At 41.3% G+C, this 16,127-nt stretch overlaps 1 protein-coding gene across 2 annotated transcripts in view; it reads right to left on the bottom strand.

Annotated features, from left to right (window-relative positions):
* The window catches only part of LOC121886243 (carnitine O-acetyltransferase-like), a 34,947-nt gene extending 27,823 nt beyond the window's left edge, over nt 1-7,124 (bottom strand). The window contains exons 1-3 of one of the 2 annotated variants that reach the window (XM_042396202.1): nt 6,897-7,124; nt 6,182-6,478; nt 3,247-3,368 (exon numbers count right to left, since the gene is read on the bottom strand). In XM_042396202.1, the coding sequence (XP_042252136.1) occupies nt 3,247-3,368; nt 6,182-6,478; nt 6,897-6,923 (446 nt within the window). In that variant the 5' untranslated portion in view covers nt 6,924-7,124. The remainder of the gene's footprint in view (nt 1-3,246; nt 3,369-6,181; nt 6,479-6,896) is intronic. The other variant, XM_042396203.1, reaches the window with a different exon arrangement.
* Nucleotides 7,125-16,127: the final 9,003 nt, after the last annotated feature.

Genomic DNA, 16,127 nt, shown 5'->3' with positions numbered 1-16,127 from the left:
CTTTGTGAGATTCCTCACAAAGCAGAGAGAGCAACTCTGTCTGGATACATGAATGCAGACTGCAAGGTGTGTGTGACCTCAGAATAATTCATATTAAGACAGTATGAAATCATTGTTGTGATAAACATTTTCACTTTTATGAATGTGGATGTGATGGTAAACATTATAATATTATTAGTGAAAACAATAAAGGAAACTTCAGTATGGTGTGTACATGATACTGTGTCCATGAACTGCAGGATAAAAGCTTGTTCACTTTCTGTGAGTAAAACTAAAGATCAACACTGTCTGTGTGCTTTATCTGAGCTCCAGTCATTTATTTTATTCTGTCAAACATCTGTGTGATCATTCAAACTGATTGAACTCTTTTGGCTGCATGATGCCAGTCTACAGAAGAATGTTTGTCTTCCTGTTATGATGTCAGCGTTTATGACAAATCCATTCTAGAATGTAAAGTGTCTATAAGTGAGTTCCTCAGAAATCAGAACAGACATCACAATCTCTTCACTAGCTGAACAGACACACATTCGTTTTCAGAGAAAATCATTTGTCAGACACTCGACAAGATTTTACGTCTAGCTCACATTTTAGATCGTTTTGAAGTTCATCAGCCACCATGGCAAGATGAGAGAGTAGAGCCAGCAGAGTAAGATGGTCAAATATGCTGTTTTTCTCTTCAGGAGCTCCTGATGAAAAAGTAGAGGAAGAGGAAGAAGAGCTTCTGGAGCTGGAGTTGCAGTAAATAACAGCAACAGCTCCCTCTTTCCCCAAACCCCTCTCCCACCTCACCCACCCCTCTCCTATTCCTACACTCACCCCTACCCTTACCCTCACTCTACCCTCACCCTTACCCTACTCTCATACAGCTTGATGTCATCCATGTAGAGGAGGTGACTGAAGGTTGGTATCGGTAGCCACTCTTTAAGATTATCTGGCTGAGGGGGTTCCTCTACTCCATCTATGTCTTGTTCCAGTAGCCCATTTCTCATCAAGGTGTCCTGGTTCCCCAACTTGCAGATGTTCAGGACAGCTACAAATACCTTGGGATCCCGCAGGCAAATGGGAACCATGAGGAGGCTGCAAGGAAGTCAGCCACAGCCAAATACCCACACAGAGTAAGGTAGGTCCTGAAAAGTCAGCTGAATGGGAAGAACAAGATACGAGCCATCAACACGTATGCCCTGCCAGTCATCAGATACTGGTATAAGAAGCTGGCCAAAGGAGGAGATAGAGGCCAATGATATCAAGACAAGGAAGCTCCTCACAATGCATGGAGGGTTTGGTCCCAAGTTCAGCACCCTGAGACTGTACACTAAGTGGAACGAGGAAGGCGGAGGACTGGTGACATGTTCTGCCTATCATTTCAGTTTTGTGACTGGTAGGCTATATTCCTTTTTTAGAATTCAATTCCGACCTTGGTAATGACAGTAATATTTTTCACCGTGGTGTCCACGTTTATGTAGTCTGCATGAAAGATGCACTTTTTGTAGCCCATCTTCAGAACATTGTAGTTTCACCACGGCAGACCTACATTGATAACATCCCTCGTCACATATTAACGTCGCCCAGTGTAAGTGCAGTCAGATTCTCTCAGCACCGCAGTTGTCTTTTCCTAAGTCCTTATGACCTTGTGACGTTTTCCATCGAGGTCAACGAAAAGTGGTTAGGAAAAAAGGTTGGAGCGACTTTTCGACTGCAGCCTTCATTTTGTGTGACAATCCTTTCGTGGTTGCCATTTATGTGGTGGTACTGACTCCCCAGACTTCAGTTGATCGGGAAGAAGCCTGAAGACCAGTTCCCAACCACATGAAAAAAAAAACAAAAAAAAAACAACAAAACTTGGAAAAATAATCTCACAAGTGCCTTCAGATTCCTTAATTAGGAATCTTAAAGTTGTCAATGTCCAGCCAAAACCAGTTTCTTCTCCTGAAGCAGATTCTCAGCAGATGAACTTGGTCCTCCTAAATGTCAGTTCACTGAACAATAAAACTTTTCTAGTTAATGATCTGATAACAGAAAAAAAATTACACTGCATGTTCTTGTTTGAAACGTGGCTCAATAATGACACTGGTACAGCAACAATGCTTGAGGCCTGTCCTCCAAACTAAAGTTTTTATCAATCAGCCGCTATTGCAGCTATCTTCTCCTCACAGCTTGTATTTAAAGTCATTGAACTGGGTGAATTTATGCACTAACTCAACATATAATTGGTCTGACTCACCAGCATGGCAATACTCTAGACTTAGTGATAACAACTGGGTTCAACATTGATACATTGTTTCAGTAACTGAATTACCTCTCTCTGACCATCACTGTGTACTCTTTGATGCCAAGATAACCTTACTTAGAACTAGAAAGGTACTTAAAGTTCAAAAGAGGCTTTTTGATGATAAATCTGAAGCTAAATTTTCTAATCTTATGAGATCATTCGAGCCATATAGTCATGACTGCTCTCTAAATGACATGGTAGAAAATCTCAATGGTGCACTGTCGTCTGTGTTAAATACTGTTGCTCCACTAAAAGTCAAAAAGTGGTCAACCAACAGAATCTCTCCATGGTTAAACAATAATAATGTTATTGAGATCAAGAGAAACTGTCGAGCAGCTGATAGAAAATGGAGGGAAACTAAGTTCACAGTTCACTGTGATACATACAAAGAAGCCACGACTGCCTATAACAAAGCTGTACGCATGGCAAGAAAGGATTCCTTCTCTAAAATTATTTCAGAGATTGCTGGAAACTCCAAGTGTGAGGAGCTCGCCCCTTGGTCAAGGTCAAGGTGAAGATGAGCACGTTACATAGGCCCATCACCAAGGTCTGTCTCCTCCAGGAAGCTGAATGAGGCAGTGGTAAAGACTGTCCTCCTCCGGGGGCCATGTGCTAGTAACCTCTGGCCCCCAAGGTAAATGATACATAAAGTAAGAAGTGAGAAGATGGCTTGAAGAACAGTTGTGTTTTTGTTGTGTTCTCCAATCATACACATAGTTATTACTACTTCTGTTTGATTTAAACTCTTTTTAATGCACAAATTGAAGGAACTGATGGGATTACATTTCACTCTGACTGTACCTTATATGATTACATGTGACAATTTGTGATTGAGTGTGTGTTTGTGTGTGTGTGTTTATGTGGGCAAAAGGGGGAGACAGTATAAACCAAAAGCAGAAATAAAGAGAAATAAGAAGAACGTAACTATAGTGCTCTTGGAGGGCTTCTCTGGATGGTGTGTGTGTGTGTGCCTTCACCTCATTTGTCCCCACTTATCCCTGACGGCCTGGGAAGTTGGGGGAAGAAATGTCCCAACATTTGAGTGAACCACCAAAGGCTTCCGGTTTTTGAGATATTCACCAACCAGGCGGTCTGATGACTGCAAATAAGATTCAAGATTCAAGATTTAGTTTATTGTCATTTTCTTGTATATTTGCATACACAAAAAACAAAATGTTGTTCCTCCCAGCCCAGAGCAGTGCAAAAACAACAGAAAGGATACAGAAATACTGTATATCTAAAAATTACCTTTTAAAAAAAAAAGATAAAAACATATGACTCCCAAGAGAAAAAAAACAAAAAAAAAAAGAACGAGCAGTTAGCAGCACAGTGCATTAGAGTGCATTTAGAGAGAAAAGCACATGTCTCAGCTCTTGCATGTCAGCAAGTGAGCAGCACTGATGGGGGAGTTATGTAATCCATTTTGCTGTCCAGAGAACATTAGGTGTTGGTTCCTATTTACATTAAGCAAAAGCAGTAATATCCTTCCTCTTTTCCTTCCAGGGTATAGAATGCTTACATGGCATGTATCCCAAAGTAAACTGCAATGTGAGGCTGCACCGATTGGACATTGAAAGTGCTCTATGGCAAGAGGGTTCAAATGTAAAATATAAAGGTAAAGTTATAATCCTTAAGATTTTTTTGCTGGTTTCGATGACACTTGTGGTTACTGGTGGTAATGGCAAGTGTTTGTTAATACTATAGGTTCCAAAGTACTGTTTTCCAATTATGAATGAGATTGACAGAGCACTAGTTGGCTTGACGTGCAATGACTGATAACTGCTGACTAACAAAACCAAAGACATTTCAGTTCATTTCAACTATGCTAAAACCTTTTTCATTGTCAAATTATTATCTGGTCGACTCTGTGATATAAGCCTCATAAAAGCATCCATTTGTCCATGTAATTAAGACTTTTTATGTTGAATGTGATGTTATTCAATAGAGCTTTTCATTACTATAACCATGGTTTTGGATTCACCTGAACTTTGGACCCAATGCTTCATTTTTCCTTTTAGAAAGGACAGTTAAGTTTTGTGGCTAGCCAGGGAGCATAGCATTGTCTTTTTTTCCCCATTCTCTAGCCCAAGTGAGACTTTTCTTTTCTAGTTAGAGTAGGATTTGTTTGTTGTTTTGGCCTTGGAGACCCTGACGCCTTGTTGCTTCTTTTTTTTATATCAGTCAGTTTATCTGTTAATAATCCTTTTTGTTAATAAATGGTTCTCCCTGTTACCCTTTGCAATTGTTTTAGCAGCCTTTTTCTTACTGTTTTAACAAAGGGTTTTCGGTCACCTAATTATGTTACTCCGTGTGTTCCCCCCTAGACATTAGAGGTCGTAACACTTATATTCTGCCACAGAACTCTGTGGAGCCAAATTTCTTCCGAACATGGCTGGTTTGAAGTTCTGATTGGACTATTTGGGGTCAGTCAAATCTGGTAATACTGAGCAGAAGAACGGGACCTGGTGTATCTGTTTACAGTGGAGCCAAAAACAAAAAACAAAAAATAAAACCAGAAAGGGGATTCATTGCCATTTTTAATGAAGGAGACTAATATTACATTACAACATTTTCACTTTTCTGGTTGAATATCTCATTATCTACTAGATGGATGACACAACCATTTATAGATACCAGATGATACATCTTACTGATTTTGGTGATTCCCTGACTTTTACTTGCAACAACTGGATGCATTATTAATCAGATGTATCTATACCATCTCCACCTCCTGCACTCTGTGCTGCTGCTTCAGCCCCACCCTCTCTCTCCCTCTCTCTCTTGGCCTGAGAGGGTAGACAGAGACAGCCAATAATCCCACTGAATCATTGTTTGCCAGAGCATCATATGTGTCTGCAGATTGCAGAGCGGCTGGCTCACTGGTTGTGTGAGGCTATCACAACTAAATAAACTACCTTACGAAGGAGGTCCCCACACCACGTCTCGAACTGGAGTCTCCCAGATCATAGATGACTGCGCTGACCACTGAGCTAAAACTTTTCGCATCGCACCATTGCAGACAGACCTCTACCTATTTATACAGCCATAACATAGAGACAGCACAATGTGTAACATGTTGAGAAGAACTTCAAAGGTGATTCTTGCTTTGCACTTTTCATCTATTGCCTATTTTTTACAACCTAACTTTGTGGAAAGCAGAAGGGGAACAACAGGTTATGGAGAGTCCCTTCAAAGCACTTTGCGAGTGTCAGTAGCTCAGTTTTATCTCTGGGGAACACCCCCAACTCCGGGAGTGATGTCCAAATAAAGAAATGTGTGTCATGTAGCAGATGGATGTGACTCCCCTCGTCAAGACCTGCGCATAGACGTAACAGCGGAGCAGAGAAGGGATACTGAGACAGTGATGTAACTGACCTGTGTGCTGGTATTTGACTTTTTTTTTCTTCCCAAAAACAAATAATTTTTCAAATATTTTGAAACAAATATCCATAAAAAAACCACTGATCGCGTTTTGCCGAATAATGAATATGTATTTGAGCACATACCTAGTGACGATCATCATCCCAGTCTGCTCTCCAAATATAAGGTCGCTGTTTGGATGTAATATATGTAATATTTCCCTATAACTTGCAGCACTATGACTCAGCAAGTTTTTTCTGCCCTCTAGATCATGCTCTGCTCAAGTACATAATTATCCTCCCTGCTCTCTCACAGCAGCAGGTATGTTATGTGAGGGGAGTGTATTATTCGCTGTGACCTTTGAGACTTTGGTTTGGAACAGGAGAAGGCCATGACTCAGCTTATGCTATTTGGACTTTATTGTGCACTGTGTGGTAAAAAATCAGAAGCTACAAGTGAGTGTGGCTCCAATTAATTGAGAACCACAGCCCACATTTCTCAGTAAATCTGGGCCAAGGTGTCCACAGCTGTTGGTGTAGTTGTTGAACTCACCCAGTTTTCAGTGTTGCGTGCTTTCCTCTCCAGGCCTCTCTGCAATCTCTCTCCGATCCCTCCTGGTTTCTGAAACTCTTCCACCAGCTGTTTTGCGCGCTTCAGCTCGTCCACCTCCATGATTGGCTCCAGGGCGATGAGGTAGCGCTCACAGGTCTGCTGCAGAGGGGGAACAGACAGACTGGGCAGTCCCTCCTGCTGGGTCAGGTGTCTGCCAGCGACCAGAGTTGCTGATACAGGCTTCACCAAGTGACAGGATTTCACCAAACCACAGGGTCTCATCATCCTCACCTTTGCCTTAGAGATACAAGAATGTAATCAAATAATTGCATCTTGACTAGGGTAAAGGCCATCTCTAATTTCTTAAGTTAAAATGACCATAAAAAGTTATTACAGCAAATGATATAAGAGGAACAAGAAAAAGAAGAAATAAATGAATGAGAACAACACACTAGATTAAATAATACAAATAAAGAGAAGAGAAGAGTTCAGGTGGTGAACAACAAATGCAGGAATTAACATTAAAATAAAACAGAAGATTAAAAAAATGTACAATGTATTTATGACTACAAGGTAAGAAACAGCAACTTTATGCAAGGATAATCAAATATTTGTACCCAAATAATGTTATCTAGCTATTCTAATTTCAGTAGCCCACCATATGCACATTGTAAAGAGGAAGAGTTAACTAGTAACCTAAAGGTATGTTACTTACAACAGTTCTGGTGCAAACTCCCCACATTGTGCATTCAGAGTATCGTGTAAATCTTTTGGGTCTCAGTTGAAAAAGTTTCAAATCAGCTCAAGGACAAAAACTTCTCTTTGATTTTCAAAAAAGGAAGAATCTTCAGGAGTCAGAGTTCTGAGCAGCAAAATGTACTTTAATGCCAGGCAATAAAGGAGAGCAATACACTGTACACAAGGTTCACAAGGATGCTCTGAGTTTCTAGACTCAGGGCGTTGTCTTATATACCCTTGGGTCTGCATAGGTCACGCCTTTTGTCCAACCTCTTTGTATTAGCCAATTATGCCATTATAATTTCTTTACATCACCTGTTGTTGGCCCAAAAATCTCTAAAATAGGTTTTGGGCTGAACTGGTTACACCTGGCATAACCAGTTCTATCCAGTTATGCTCTTTTATTTTTTGTAACTGTTAAGGGTCACATTACACCATTATTGCCAAATCTTCCCCTGGCTCTATTTTTTTTTTTTTTTTTTTACAATTTCTTCTTGTCATTTTACACCCTTATTTCTTGATCTTTCCTAAAGGTTATTTTTTAAAAAGGTGAAGTTTAATGCAAAGTTTAATGCAAACACACTCAAAGTGAAGTTTAACAAAAACACATTCACAAGTTTATCCAGTGCATTAAGTGAGATTCTTTTTAACATATTTCTGTTGCCCTTACATTGATTATATGTGGTCTGTGAGGTTATATATATATATATATATATATATATATATATATATATATATATATATATATCATTCTGCACTATTTAATTTCTTTTTTTTCTGGCACATCATGAGTCTTTATGAAATTACACCACAAGAGAAACTCCCACAGACTGAGGCTGGACAGTATTTACCTTTTAAAATGCGTATTGGTGATACAGGTAAGTAATGTCTGGAAAAGAAAAGCTGGTATTGTTGGTAACCACTGTTCGTCTCCAGCACTCAGAGACTGGTGAAGGCTTCTTTTATAGACTGACTGTGTTCTTCATGAATTTGTTTTTCCACACTTTATTTGTCTACATTGTTTGACTAACCAACACATTGTCTATATGGTTTGACTGACTAACAGTTTTACATTGTTTGACTGACCAACAATTTGTCTACATTGTTTGTCCAACTAATAGTTTGCGTACTTTCCTCTGTAATTGCTGAAAGGATTTGTCAAAGAGTAGCAGGAATGAGTGGACCCAAATGCAGACACTGGAAAGCAGTTCTGAAGAAAACCATTTTTATTTGGCGCAAGCGTCAAAACAAAAGCTGACAGAACAGGAAACTTTGTGGACAGGACAGAGGATCCAACAAAGACTCAACTGAAAACCAGACCTTAAATACAAACTAAACTAATCAGGGAATGGGGAACAGGTGACTTAACACAAGGGCAGGCTGGGAGGGATTGGCTGAAGGAAACACAGGGAACAGACTGATACAGGGCAGATGTGGGGAAGACACAGAGCAGGGCAGGGCTAATGAGGGTAATGCAGGGCAGGTGCGAGGAGGAGCACATGAACACAGGAGACAACACAAGGAAACCAGAAAACCAAAATGACAATAAGCACAGTCTGACCAATAAAGGCAACCCAACTGACAGAAAGTCCCTCAAAAAGTCCAACTCAAAACAGAAAAAGTCTGAGTGTATCTGCTGGATAATGAAAACCAAGGAATACAAGGGAACAAAAACACAAAGAGTCCAAACATAAAAGAATGTCCTGGCAGGATGTGACAGGTTTGATGATTTTATGGCATTTGCTTATGTTCATACAAGGTATCTTGAAAGAACATGAGATATAATGTCTATCTTTTAGCTGTTTTTTGATATTTATATGAAGATGTTTTTGATACATGGTATAACCTAAGCTATTTATCAAATGTATTGAGCCTTTCTAATGTGATTTTTAAATGGCATATGAATCAGTGACTTGCTACTACTACAGTATGTAAATTTGATTGAGAACACTCCTTCCCATGATAGAGCACTCCTGTGTCCTATCCACTATATAATGTTTGTTGAGATATTATGTCCCTCATACCCTGAAGAAGACTGCCATGTTGAGACGTTGGTAACTTAATAAACTATTCTTGCATTGTGGCTACAAGTGTGCGATTGCCTTCCCAAACACTTGTACTTGTGTCCTAACAGCTTTTTTTCAACTCTGGGAGTGATGTCCAAATAAGCAAATGTGCGTCATGGAGTAGGTGGATGTGACTCCCCTCGTTGAGACCTGCTGATAGACGTAACGACAGAGCAGGGGAGAGGGACTGAGATAGCGATGTAACCAACCTGCACACTGGTATTTAACATGTTTTTTTTCTTCCCCAAAACAAATAATTTTTAAAATATTTGTACAAAATAAATGTACTATTTGTGCTTTGCCAAATAAAGTATTTGTATCCAGGCATACCCCTAGTAATTGATGTAGCGTTTCACCTTCTCTTCCAGTCACAGAGTGGTTTATAGCCTGTCCTTCCACCTCACTCTCCATTCCTAAACTTCTGTGGATTTAGGAATTGAGACTGGGGTGGAGAGTGAAACAGAGGAACTCTTCTGTTCATAGAGGTGGAAAGTTTATGAACACCAGCCACATGATCAAATGATCACATGTCCCTCTTGGACACAATGAATGCTGGATGTCTGGACATATCTGCTGAAAGAGCGTACTGCAAGGTGTGATGTTGATGAGAACTTGTGGCAAAATGCAGAAGACAATGTTGACTAGCATTGTTGTATTTGTATTAGAAAAACGTGTTGCCTCTCAAGTGATCTTTTTGGTAAACAGAGCTGTGTGAACCTTTTTAAGGACATGCAGGATTGGCCTGAGGCTTTTGGATCTGTAAGCAGGATATGTTCTCCCCCTTTCCATCTCCTGTATTTGTACATAAACAAACAAACTGATAGCTTCACAAATATGGTGTACTGAAGAGTAACACTTTAACTACATTTAATTATTTTTAAAAAATTTTAAAATTAATGATTTAATTAATTAACAGCTTTACTGTTTGTCCTCCACAAGTAGTATTTTTTACTGTCTTGAAATAAAAACACAAACAAGTATGTTGCATTATATTTAGCATTTTGAGAGTGAAACAAGCAGAATGGTATTAACATGATGTTCACTAGCAAGAACCACGCCACAGCAATATGTTGTTTAAAGGTTTAATGGAATTCAGGAGGTATTGAATGTTGAGGATAGACGAATGGATGTGGGTGAGGTAGAAGGAAGATGTCATCTGTTAGGCTAGTCTGGGAGGATGTACTGAAGGTCAGGCGGAGGGAGACTCAGTGTGGGAGTTCCGTCTCAGGCATTTATCCGCCCGAGCTGATCATTGGCCACCAAAAGAGTCAGATTTAAGTTGAACTGATTCGAACATGAGCTTGACGGAGATCGTTAAGATTGTTGTGGATGTAGAAGCGAATGGGACCTGAATGGTTTGGTCTGAGATGCCTAGTCTGGCTGCTGTGGATGCCACGCCGATGCGCAAGGAGTGGCTAGAATAGAGTTCTGGAGATACGCGCGAAATGCGTAGAACTTGGTGTAAGTGTTTCTGGAACCAGAGAGGGTCTGAAGTGAATGGCAAGTGCCTAGCTGGGAGAGCCGGTTCCTGTTTATGCAAGCCCTTTATTAATATGGTAACATGAGAATGGGAGGTGGAATGGAGGCCAGTGACTAGTTTGATGAAGAAGTTGATTCCTACTAAGTAGGTCTGGATGGTGGAGGTCCATATTTTTTTGGATGGAATGAGCATTGGTGATGAAATTGCAGATGGACATGACGTCCAGAGAGGGAAAAGGTAGCTGGTAGGTGGAGTGATATGCCTTGGAGCAATTCCAGCCAGTTAGGAAGGCTGAAAGCGTGCTTGGGGTGAGACTGTTAAGGATGACTTCTTGTTAAGCATAAGAGAGATTCGACAGCTGTGGAGCTAGTTGAATATTGTGGCTGAAAACGGTGGGATAGGCATTGGGTGAAGATCCGATTCTGGGGCCAAGTGTCTGAATTTCTGGAACGAGAAGCGAGACAATGAGTCAGCAATGTTGTTGTGATGACCAGGAACGTGGGTTGCCTGGAGGATGAACTGGTGTTGAGCTGAGAATAAGTTAAGTCTGCGCAGGAACTGCAAGATGGCTAAAGAATGAGATCGACCTTTGTTTAGGATGTCTACAACTGCAGTGTTATTGGAGTGGATAAGTATGAACCTCCTAGACCATTCGTGCCCCCAAAGAATGGCAGCTATTATGATGGGATACAGCTCATAAAGCGCAGAGGATGGAAACTTTGGGGGCCAAACAGAGGCGAACCATCTCCCTCCATAGTAGCCGCCAAAACCTGTGGAGGGAGCCACATCTGTGAAAAGTTGAATGTCCTCAGGCTGGGTGATGAAGTCATCATAAAAGAAGGAAATGCCACTCCAAGAAGACAGGAAATGTAGCCACATGCGCATATCCACTTTACAGGCATCGTCCAGAATTACCCTATTGTGGAGAGAGGGAACGGCAGCAGCTTTAGACAAAAGGATTGACAAGAAAGATTTTGCTTGAGGAATTATGTGGATGGCATAATTGAGATGGCCAAGGAGGGCTAACAGCTGGCGTTTGGTGCATCTGTCTGCCAGGAGGTAGTTTGACAGAAGCAGAGAGATGCCCTGTATTTTCTCCAAGGGCAGAGATGCTTGGAAGGAAACTGAGTCCAGTGTGATGCCTAGGAACTCAATGGAAGTGCCAGGTCCTGATGTTTTCTCCTCGGAAAGAGGGACACCAAGTTCAGAGAAAGCGTTAGTGAGCGTATTGAGCCCGTGGTGAGGAGGTGAGGATGGTGGAGTGACAACGAGAAAATCGTCAGGAAGATGTAAAATGTAAGGGAGCCTGTGGTTGTTAGTCAGGATCCAGCATAGGGCTTCTGAAAGAGAATCAACGATCTTAGGACTACTTTTGCAGCCAAAGGTAAGGCGCACAGAAAAATGATATGTGCCTTTCCAGCAAATGCTGAAAAAACACCAGAAGTCTGGACGAATGAGCAAAACTTTGAATGCGCTGGTGATGTCCGCTTTAGAAAGCCATGCTCCACATCCTACTAGCTGAATGAGGGTGATGGCATGGTTGATGGTTGCATATTGCATGGAGAGATCTGGACTGAGAATGACACTGTTGATGCTTGGAATGTGTGAGCCGTGTGGGGAAGACAGGTCCATAATTAGCCTCTTTTTTCCAGAGTATTTGCAAGTGGCAACACCTATTGGGCTGATGCTGAACAGTGGAAAAAGACGAATATCGAATGGGCCTATCATGAATCCTTCTTTGACCTCTTTAGCCAATAGGGTGTCGACAGTGTGAGGTTCTGCGAGAGCAGACTAGAGGTTGTGACAGACGTGGGAAATGTCGGGGAGAACTGCTATACTGGGATGAAAATCATCGATGAGAAAGTGAACAAGCTGTCTATCAGGATGGTTTGGTAGAGCAGTGGCAAGGACATTTACCTTAACGGGTGTGTTGAGGTGTTGTACTGGTTGGTCTGCAGCTGTTGTTGGATTGTGGGGGCAGGTGCTCCTGGCATGCGCACCACCGCAGAAGGAGCAGACGTGCAAGAGGCGGCGGTTGGAAAGAGCGCAGCCCAGGTGGTTGTTGCACACCATCCTGCCTCCCTGGTAAAGGATCGGCCTTCCCCATTTGTCGACCCCTTTCGGCATAGGGACATTGACCAAAGGACGTATGTTAGCGGGCCTAGGAATGATGGGAGGTGGGGGTGCGGCAGGTGACAGACAGTTAAAGACTGTGGTGTCGCAGGAGGAAGAAGGACGTGAGCAAGGTGTTGGAGCAGTGACAGTGCATGCTGTGGCAGGGTGGGAAGGGGCTTCACATAACCCACAAGAGAGGGACGTGCGGGCTGCAAATATGCGGCAGTAGAGTTTAGAGTTGAGGATGCCCCAGTATATCCCCTGGTTAAACTGCTGTATCCAACCAGCTGCCTGGTTAGCAAAGTGCACATGGTAGCTGTAAAACCCTGTCCCTCCAAAATGTAAGGCCATGTCGAGCACGATAGATAGATAATCATCCAGCTCTGCTCTCTGTGTGGGAAAGGCAGAACAGATAACATTGCGGTAAAGAGAAAAAGCGAAGGCAAATTCTGTGGGAGTTAAGTCTTTAGACTGTGAGGGTAGTGAGTGGTGAAGTTGCATGGAACTGAAGTTTGTCTGCACTTCCCTGAGCTGACTAGTATCGATGAAGGATGGCTTAAGCAGCTGGGCTAAATCTATGTAATTACCAGTGAGAATCTGTTGGTGTAGTGCAAGAGTGACAGGAGAAAGGCGATAAATGGATGAAGCCGGCTGGACAAGTGGTGCTGCTGTGGCAAGGGTGAAATTGCTGCTGAAGAGCCGGGAGCTGGAAGCCTATGCGATGGGGTCAGCTGCCGATGAGGAGAGAGTTGGAGCTGGCTCCTACGACCATGCCTGTGGCATCTGGTCCTCGCTGAAGGAGGAGAGGAGGCCTGAGATCTGCAGGCCTCTGCATTTGGAGTCGGAGTCGGAGAGATCTTATTGGTAGAGCTTGAATGGAGACGCCAGCGGGACTGAGGTATGCTGACCACTGAACACAAGCGACTACACCAGCGTGTTTGGCTGCAGTCTGGTTGCTGCTGTGAGTCTGGTGGACCGGTGTCGAACAGATCGTCAAACGGATCGCTGTCTGAATCGTTCGGGTAGATCTGCAGTTCTGGATCCATGGTAGGTAGATAATCTTTACATTTTGTCTTTGTTTGAATCAAAGTTTTCTCTATGAAGCGTTTAGGTGGGAAGCGCAGTCTGTCTGAGCTCGAGAAATCTGAGACAAACAGGTTGACCAGGTATAAGTAGGCTTGGCAGGTGATTAGAGGTGTGGTTGAGGCGTTGTTCTGCTCCCGAACCTAAGTTAACAAGTTAACTACATTTAGGGGTGTCAATAATGACAAAATTGTGTTATTGGTACACTTCCTGGCTTAAGGATAGGGAATACAAGTGTAACTACAGCAGACATATGATTATATCCACACACATGATAGCATACAGTATTAACTGTCCCCAGACAAAAATCCAAAACTACATTTTAGAGTCCATGGGTTTTCTGTCCTTTGTCCTAGCAAAAGGTGAGGTGATTTTTATCCAAGTTTTTTATCCAAGATTTTTATCAATTTTTATCAAAGGACATTAAGTCCTGAGCAGCAGCAACATAAATCCCCCCATGGAGTACAGACGCTGGTGGTGTTGGTGGCTGTTGACTTCTGCTGAGGCTGATAAGGCTGATGAGGTGATGCACTGATGAATCCGTGAAGACTGGGCGGTGATGGGGAGGTGGTGGGGCTCACAAAACGGCAGCATGAAAGCACTAAAGGCAGAGTAGGAGAAAACATATTTAAAAAGACAGCCGCATTATGGTAGGTGGACAAATTTAGGTGTATCACCATGCTATTGGTTAGATATGATCAGCTGATGTGACCAGCTGATGACTTAATTGACACTCAGTGGAATGACAGCAAGGAAATTATAAGTGGGCATGTTTAGGAATGGGAATGACAGATGGTTTAAGAAATAATACTAATGACCTGAGCATGCAAAAGAGAATTTTCAATAAACTTCATTACACTGAATATTTCTAATAATACGATCATGTTGATTTTTATACAGAGGGTTATTCATATTATTTTTATTGCTATTACATATGGTAATAGGATGATGAAGATGCTGATGGTATTTTTATTGGTTCTTTTTTTATTACTATTATAATATTATAAATTCCCTATTATTATTATTATTATTATTATTATTATTATTGATATGAATCTGATAAGAATTAGTTTCATGTGCTACCAGACAACATGCACAACAACACACAAACATCTTCATTTGCAGGCTTCATACTGCACCGAACTTTCTGACACAACAACCCATTTACTTTACTAGCTGCTTCCTCTATAATTTTTTAAAATTGTTTTTTTTCTTCTGTTAATGGACTTGTTTTTTTGGTTGTTTTTTTTTAATTCAAAAATGTAATATCTGGTAACAGGATGAATTTCACTCTCTTAAATTCAGTTCAGTTACTGAACTTATTTAAGTATTTTCATTTCTGCCATCTTACAAACATGGCAATACACAGGCATCTTCATGTTCAGGCCATTACACAAAAATAAAATGAACAATTACACTGAACCTCCTCACTCAGCAACTCACTCTCTTCACTAACTTGCTCTCTTTTCTTTCTATTCCCACTGTCTCCTTTTTAAATGTTTAAATCTTTTATTTTTCATAATTATTTATTAATTTATTTTTATTAATTTGTTCGCATCCCCCAACCATCCCAACCATATCTCTGAATGATGGGACCACCTTAGACTGGGCCCTGGTGACTGGAGGGGCTTAGGAGGTGAGAGGACCTGATCCCCACAAAAATCATCTCCACATAGAAAGCTGCTCCTCAGACCCAGTTGAACAGACGCCTCCTGTAAGGGTGGAGGCTGTTCTAAAGGGGATCTGACTGACAACAGGCCAACCACCTCCTACGGGCCTGTTGGCGGCCTAAAGCAGGCTGGAGCAAAGAAAGCAAGAAAGAGGAGAAAGGTAAAAGAGGTAAAAATATAAAATGAAGAATAAAAAGGGAGGGTAAAGTAGACAAAAATAAATAAATACATAAAATTCTCTTTCTTTCTTATTTTGGTTAATACTGTCTCCCCCTTTTGCCCACACAAACACAAACACACACACACACGTGTACTATAGTCAGAAAATCTACGCCAAACATTATGCCTTTCTGTTGTTGTTGTTGTTGTTGTTGCTGTTGCTGGGTTTTTTGTTTTGCTTTTGTTTCAGATTGTTAGAGTCTAGTTCTCCTGCTTTTTTTGTGCTGTGTCATTTTTTCTGTGTTTGTTTTCATGTTGGTCACTTGTATTGCACTATAAATAAATTTTAAAAAAGGAAGGAAGAAAAAAAAGGAAATATTACAGACAAATTTAAATTTTTTGCGCTTGGAATTATTTGATGCAAAAATAACAAAAAAGTCATCAGACATCAGGCTGGGGTCATGTGTCTGACATTGCTTCAATATAGGCCATGTCTGCTGCAAATCCATGTGTTCAATTCAATCCTTGTAGTGAAAAAAAGGAATAAGGATTTTTCCATCCAAAACTACTCAAATAAAACTAAGTGTGACGTTGGGTGCAATGGCAATTGTTTGTGTCCAAAAGCAAGATAAATA

The sequence above is a fragment of the Thunnus maccoyii genome, chromosome 19 (genome assembly GCF_910596095.1).
Source record: "Thunnus maccoyii chromosome 19, fThuMac1.1, whole genome shotgun sequence".
In the NCBI taxonomy this organism is placed as follows: Eukaryota; Metazoa; Chordata; class Actinopteri; order Scombriformes; family Scombridae; genus Thunnus; species Thunnus maccoyii.
The sequence above is the reverse complement of the archived record's forward strand: the minus strand, read 5'-3'. Positions and strand labels throughout refer to the sequence as shown.